The sequence below is a fragment of the Gossypium hirsutum genome, chromosome A12 (assembly GCF_007990345.1).
Source record: "Gossypium hirsutum isolate 1008001.06 chromosome A12, Gossypium_hirsutum_v2.1, whole genome shotgun sequence".
Lineage (NCBI taxonomy): Eukaryota > Viridiplantae > Streptophyta > Magnoliopsida > Malvales > Malvaceae > Gossypium > Gossypium hirsutum.
Genome location: NC_053435.1, coordinates 86,199,644 through 86,207,785, shown reverse-complemented (window position 1 = coordinate 86,207,785; position 8,142 = coordinate 86,199,644). Strand labels below are relative to the sequence as shown.

Genomic DNA, 8,142 nt, shown 5'->3' with positions numbered 1-8,142 from the left:
AAAAATGGACTAAATTAACTAACCAATTGAACTTTAAATCCTTGAAACCCTAACTTTTCTCCTTTCTTTCTCTTTTTCTTTTCTTTCTTTCATTTGTTTCGTTTCTTTCTCTCTTTATTTTTCTATTTTTTTTCTTTTACTTAATTATTATAATATAATATAATATATAATATATAATATATAATATATAATATATAATATATATACTTAACATTTAAGTTTTATTATAATATTATCTTATATATTTTAAGTTTAAGTTTTATAGTAAATACCGCCTCATTCAATCCAATTGGAATAATTTTTATTTAGTCCCTTCAATTATTCTTTAATCTATAATTTAACTTTCACTCTTTTTGCAATTTAGTATTTATACCTAATTATCTTATTTCATACAAATTCACCTAATCAAAACATAATTAACTACACAACTAGCTTCGTTAATATTTTTAATAAATATTTTCGAATCCGTTTTACGAAAACGGAGATCCAAAAATATAATTTTCAATTACACATGACTATTGAGTCGTTACACTAACATATAGTTAAAGTTTCGAGAATCAAATATGGTCTTCTTCTTCCTTGTTAAAGGCCTTCTAACATCTAGTTGAACCCTTATCCATAGGAAATTCCGTACACCCTTACTCAAACTCTTAGAATCGTACTCAAAGAAACTTGCCCAAAAAATCACCCAATTGTCGCGCAACAGCTTCTTATTTGGGGTGCGATTTAACTGTGTAGGATTGATTTGAGTTAAGAGTCCCTTTCTCCATTAAAAACTTATAATGTGAAGGAGGGAAATGTTCTTTTTCCACCACTACAATTTGTGTTTATATTTTCACCACGTTTATGTTACTACTTATTTTTTAAAATATAATATGAAAATAAGTCAACTTTCTCATTATTTAATTAAAAATATTTATTTCTATAAATACTAATCATTCAAACACCCAAAATTTTCATACAAAAGAAAAATTCAAATCAACACTAATCTCATAATATTATCAAACTTTTATGATTGAAATATAAGCATGGCACCTAGATGATTCAACTTTTTTGTGTGATATTTTAAAAATAATCTATTGGATGAAGTCTCATTGGATTCTTCCAGGCAGTTGCCAATGTAAGATCAATAAGACAAAAAATACAATACATCACCACAAAAAGACAATATAGTCCTTAGCAGAAAAGCTATTCCGTGTGTGCATGATAACCTCAAACTGGACCTAGAATAACATAACTGCAAGAAGCAAATATTAGCCGTGAGATGCTTAATGATACAAGGCACAGGGGGGCATCGTTCCTGGTTGTTGAATTTCGGGGAAAGTGGCAAATTACGTAAATAAACAGCTGGCTAGATGTCAATTTGCAACGACGTACTGACTAACTTCCTGACGCACTTCATTTAAAATGCCATTTTGATTAAATGTTGCATTCACGCGCCTTCACTCCCTCCTCGCGCATCACGTTTCCTCCTTGCTTGCGCCCGTTTGGGTTACAGATTTAGCAACAAAATCAGACTCTTACTTAATACTTTATTTATAATACTAATACTTTTTAGACGAATCCACTTTCTTAGGGATTGGGTTTGTTGGTGTGTACAACTGTTTTCTATTGCAATCAACCTCGTTACAAGTTATGTATTATAACCATAAACACGACTTAATATTTAGGATTAGAAAATTATCTTGTAAAAATAATTTAGGTGTATTTATTATAACTAAGAAATAAGTTATGGCCAAAAAAATTGTATTATAAAAAGTAATTTATATGTTTATTTATAAAAAGTTATAACATAATTTATTTATGTGCCCATACTATATGTTATAAAAATAATTTTTTTTCGTAAAAAATATTATATTTTTTTATCATAATTTATTTGTAAAAAAATAACTTTTTAAAGTTATGACAAAAAGTTATATTATTTATGATAAAAGTTATTAGACACTTTGTAAACACTCTTTTTATAAAAGTTATATAATATAAATTTTAAATTATTTTTTTGCTTAATTTACATATTATAAAAAGGGTTATCACTTAGCATAATTTTTTTTCAAATTAGGTTTATATGAGTTTTTATGATTAAATAACAGACCATTTGCACCATGAACCCTCATATTGTATGGTAAATATTAATTATGCAAATCCAAGAGGTTTTCTTGTACTATATCGTGGATTATGATATTATTTGAGAGAACGGAACAAGAAATGACTTATTTGAGAGAATGTAACAAGAGATAACTTACAAACTCTTTAATTTGAGACATTCAAGGCTTCAAAATGTCATTGAAAGACATTTGTTGTTCTAAAAAAATATTTCCATATTAATAACATCATCTTAGTGTAGCATAAAAAAACAAGGTTGGATCGTAGTAGTATGTTGCATACTTCATAGCTTTATCGTAGGTGGATTTGGGATTATCCATACTAAAAGATCTTGATAATCTTAATAATACAGTTTAGATTCAGATAATGGAGAACTTGATCAAGTACCAACATTTGATGAAAGTGAGCTTATGTTAAATATTAAAGAGGATACCAACATTTGATAAAAGTGAGCTTATGTTAAATATTGAAGAGGAAATAACCCAACAAATATGGAATACTAAAACAATTAGATAAAATTACGTATGATATTTATTTTTCTTATTATTTTTATTAGTAATTGTATTATCAACTACTTTTTTGAACTAACATAATAATATGATGATTTGGTTTTAATTTTTGTTACTTGTTTGGATTTTTTTTATTGTGCAAATAATTGTTTACAATAATTAATATTTTTAAGTATAAATTATATAATTTTATAATTATAATTTGTACTACCAAACATGACATGGAGAATTACAATGTAATTAAACTCTGTCAACCAAACACGTCTAGAGAATTACAATTCTTTGTAATTACTTTCATTCAATTACTCTATTTTGTCCAAACATACCTTACATTAAAATTTAAAAAATAAACATATATATATTAAATTGGGTTCAATTACATTTAGGTAAAATACAAGAATAGTCACTCACCTAATCAATTTGTTCTATTTTATTCAATCAACTATTACATTTTTTTTAATTTAATCACTCAATTTTCTAAAATTAAATATTTTAGCTACTTTTGTGGTTAACTTAGTAACAAAAGTTTAATGTTGATTTTTTTATTAGCCTAATAACAAATTTAGTCCTCCAATATCTACATATGCTATCAATTTGATCTTAAATATAACAAATTTAACAAATTTTATCCCTCAATATTTACAAAATTTATCATTTTATTTTTAGTTCTAAAAATTATAAAAATTTATTTAAAAATATTTTTATATTTACTTTTTAAATTTAAAATTTTATATTTACTTTTTCTCGTCAACCATTCTCATTTTCTCGGCAAGCATGAAAAATCTAGAAATTAAAGCTATTTTTTATTCAATCTCTTTTGATTTAGTCTCATTTTTCTTTTGCTATATTGTTCACTCAAATGCCTAATTAAAGCATAGAAGGAAGCTTAAAATTAACAAATTTATAAAGTTAGAAAAATAATTGGGTTGACAACACCAACTTTGGCGACTTGCTCTTTGGCTGCAAAGATGGTACAGGTTTCAAGCTTTAGTGTTCTTGTGTCTTTATCATTTTTAGCTCAAACATTACAGAGAGATTGCAAGCAAGACTATACATTTGATATTTTTAACTTTGTCAATTGAATGAAAGAAGGAAGAAAGTGAAAGATATTATTGAAAGTCATTTTAGTACAAACATCTTAAAAAATATTTTTATATTTACTTTTTTTAAATCAAGATTTTAAAATATTTTATAATTAGGATTAAAATGAAAAATCTTGTAAACATTAAGGATTAGATTTATTGATTTTTTTTAGATTTAGGACCAAATGGATAAAATGTGTAATATTTGATGGCTAAATTTGTTATTAGGCCAATAAAACAAAGTCCACGTTAGACTTTTGTTAGGCAACTAGCGAAGCGAGACTAAAATATTTAATTTTGAAAAGTTAAGTGACTAAAACAAAAAAAAAGTAAAAAGTTGGGTGACCAAAATAGATCGAACTAAATAATTAAATAACTATTACTGTACTTTACCCATTATATTTTAAACATAACAAATTAGATTTAACATATTATTCTCAACCTAAAAGTATTCAATACAAGTACAATAATAAAACACATTGCATTTGAAGTGGTTTGAATTTTATTCACTAATAAAAATATTTACGTTAAACTACAAAATCTAAATAGTAACATATTTTTTTTATAAAAATTTAATTTTTTATTTAATCGAATTGAATAATTTATTTTTTAAATCAATTCGAATAAGTAATTATTTTTTTTAAGTTTGAGTAGAATTAATTTTTTACAACTTAAAAAATCAAAATACAGATTGGTGTAAATATTCATTAGACTCCTAATTATTTCAAAAATAAACAAATCGGTCCATCTAAAAAATTATGAAAATTTCAAATAAAAAACCTAAAATTAAAACAATAAAAAATATTTTATAAAAATGTTAAATTATTAAAAAAATCCAAGATGATAAATTTGAGGCTTTAATCTAATAAATTAGCAAATAAAGTTTATCATACAAATGGTTTTTTTTTCTTTTTTCTTTTTACTTTAAAAGAGTTTTCAAATACACATAGTGTCAAAATTGTATGTTCTAACTTAGAATTTAATCGTATTATCAACTGAGTTTTAATTTGAATAATTTTATTAGAATTAACTCGATTTTCATTTCAACCATTTTGATTTAAAAAACTTTTAAATTAAATTAAAAAATAAAATAACATTTGTTAGAATTGGACTGATTGGATCGTGAATCGATCAATATACTAACAAAGAGATTGAATCCATAAAAATCAAAAATAAAAACAAAAACTAACAATTGAAATAGTTAAACCAATTTATAAATTTATAACATTTTATAAAAATGTAATTGTTGTTAGAGGTATAGTGAAACAAAAAATCTATAAATTGGATGAATGATCTCATTTTTAAAAATAAAATAAAATAAAAATCATCAATTAATGGAGGGAGGATTATATTAACCGGCAAGGGAAGTTTCTAGGATTATATTTTATTTTTTTATTTACAAATTAAAAAATTAAAAAATTCATTTTTTGTATGCACAAATAAATGGAGAATAATAAAGTGAGTGGGTTGAATTATCTAAAAATATTGATTATTAATCATAATTATCGAATTAAGTTGGTTTTTTTTAAAATTTAGTAGATTAGTTAGATTTTGGGAAAATGTGTCCAACTGGACGTGTTTTCATTAGATATGGTAGGAAAACATTTTTAGTTGAATGCGTTATTAGCTTTGGTTAGATGGTTAAATGTTACTGCTTTTATCATTGAGTCTTGAGTTCAATTTCTCTCCTACTCACATTTATATTTTTATTTCATATTGCTTTTAAATTTTTAATTAATTTTTATAAACGGTTAGATGGTTAGATAGTTGCAATTATATCTTTGAGTCGTAGAGTTTGATTTATCTCCTACTCATATTTGCATTTTGTATTTCATGTTGGTTTAAGCTTCTTCTTTTTTTAATTAATATTTTAAGCATATTAGCTTATTTCATTAGATGAGTAGATAAATGTAATTATATCATTGAGTCTGAAGTTCCATTATTTTTATAAGCATATTAATATTTTTTTATTTCATATTGTTTTAAGTTTTTTTTAATTTTTAATTAATGTTTTGATGATATTTTTAATTAATGTATTTTTTTTATTTTTAACTCTTTTATTTATAAAATCAAATAATTATTACAAATGTCACTAATTGTAAGAAAAATAATAATATGTTTATAAAAATAATTAAAAATAAAAAATACATTAATTAAAATTTTAAAAAACTTGAAACAACATAGAATAAAAAATACAAATATGAGTAAAGAATGAATCAAACTAGAGACTCAATGATGTAATTGCAACTATCTAACCATCTAACTAAAGAATTAATATATTAAAAAATAATTAAAAATTTAAAAAACTTGAAGTAAAATGAAATAAAAATACAAATATGAATAAGAGATGAATCAAATTTAAATTCAACAATAAAAACACTAATATTTAATTATTTGATCAAAGTTAAAAGCGCATTTAGCTAAAATCACATACACTGAAAACTCATCCACTTGGAAAATACATTTTTCTCCTAAAATTGACTTAATCTAATAAATTTCACAAAAATCGATTTAATCGGGTAATTATGGTTAAAAATCAACATTTTGTGCTAATTCACCCAAGTGAGTGCTTGTTGAGTTGAAATCCAAGGACGGGCGCGTGAAAAAAAGAAAAGAGAGAAAATGAGGAAGAAAAGAGGGGATTAGAGTGGGAGCCACCACCCATGTGCTATCCTTCCTGTCTCCACCAGCTCCTGCCGCTCAATCATTGGCACTCTCTCTTCTTTCATTTCATCTCCAATTTCCATTTCCACTTCTTTCTAAATATTCGGTTGCTTCTTTTAATCCCCCTTTATCCCCCAAACAGCACCCCAAATCTTTTTAGTTTCAGTCCACAACTGAACTAGAAGGGCTATACAAACAAACAAATTCTGGGTAAGAGTGTGCTACTCCTGCTCCCACCATGTCTAATTCGGAGGGTGGTGCCACCAACGGAGCTATAATGGACCCTCAGAGACAGCAAGCCACGGTTAATGGTTCCCTTGCCATAACAAAACCTCCTTCTAAAGACCGTCACAGCAAAGTCGACGGTCGTGGCCGAAGAATCAGGATGCCTATCATTTGTGCCGCTCGTGTTTTCCAGTTGACTCGTGAGTTGGGTCACAAATCCGATGGTCAGACAATCGAGTGGCTCTTACGCCAGGCTGAACCTTCCATCATTGCCGCCACTGGCACCGGGACCACTCCCGCCAGCTTCTCCACCATGTCTGTTTCCGTCCGTGGCGGAGCCAATTCTACTTCTCTATCGTCCACCACTGCTTCTCCGTCTTTGGATCATAAGCCTTTGTTGGGTCCCACCCCATTTATACTCGGGAAACGTGTCAGGCCCGACGATGATAACCCCGGAAAGTATGATACCGGAGGAGTCATGGTAGGACCAGGAGTTGTGGGGCCCGCTGGTGGATTCTGGGCTCTTCCAGGCAGGGCAGACTTTGGTCAATTGTGGAGTTTCCCGCCCCCAGCGGAGATGGCGGCTCATCAACCTGCTGCTGCGTTGTTCGTTCAGCAACAGCAAGCGATGGGAGAAGCGTCGGCGGCTAGAGTTGGTAATTATCTTCCTGGTCATCTGAACTTGTTAGCCTCGTTGTCGGGTGCTCCAGGAAGTTCGGGTCGGAGAGGCGAGGATCCTCGTTGAATTTGGCTGGACAAGTTTACCCCTGTTATCGGGAGTATATATATAGCTTGGTTTTGATGTGTGTGGATGTGGAAGAGGGTTTTTAGGTGCAGGCGTGCAGCTTTAGGGTCAGGGAATTAGGGGTAAATTTTGGGGACATTTGGTTGATGATTAATTAGGGTTGTAGAGCCGTCACAAATTGTTCACGATTGTGAGAGTTCATGCGAGGGAGAATTTGGGGCTTGGAGCCACAGACAGGGAGAGATCATGGTACTTGGGGATATATATGGCATGTTAAGAATGGTGTTAAAGCTACTTGTTTTCAGACGATGAAGCTGCAAAACTAATGGTCGATTCTTCTTGTTTTTACACATCATTGGGTGATTGGGAGATTTGCCCTGGATCATACTAGCAATTGACTCACCTTGTCTTCGTAATTATGATTCTGTTTTTGAGAATCATTAGTTAGTTTGCTGCGTACCATTGAATTTATGGCTCTCAAGGTGTTGGATTTATGTCTCTCTCTCTCTCTCTCTTTCTGTTTCTGCCTTCGGTGTCAGTCTTTATGTCGATCACATGATCTTAAAGGGTACTGCTGTGTCAATGATTTATTTAAAAAAAAAAAAAGCAGCTCTGCTCTGCTTCCTTTCCGTAAGCCCCTCTCATTTGGATCATTTTTAGCCACTTATCAGCCTCCAACAAATAATTGTCTTCATGCAAGTGGCTGCTTCTTTCTCACTTGGTTTGATTTATTATGTAGTGTTTCATAACTGGCGGCTTCACTCACTGGGTCTTGTATGTGTTTTCAATGGTATATTTGGGCATGTTTTAGTAA

General features: G+C 28.9%; 1 protein-coding gene across 1 annotated transcript; it reads left to right on the top strand.

Annotated features, from left to right (window-relative positions):
- Positions 1 to 6,031: 6,031 nt before the first annotated feature.
- LOC107942277 (transcription factor TCP7) lies at positions 6,032 to 8,142 on the top strand. The gene has a single exon (XM_016875905.2). The coding sequence runs from the start codon at positions 6,597 to 6,599 to the stop codon at positions 7,326 to 7,328; it is 732 nt and encodes a 243-aa protein (XP_016731394.1). The 5' UTR covers positions 6,032 to 6,596; the 3' UTR covers positions 7,329 to 8,142.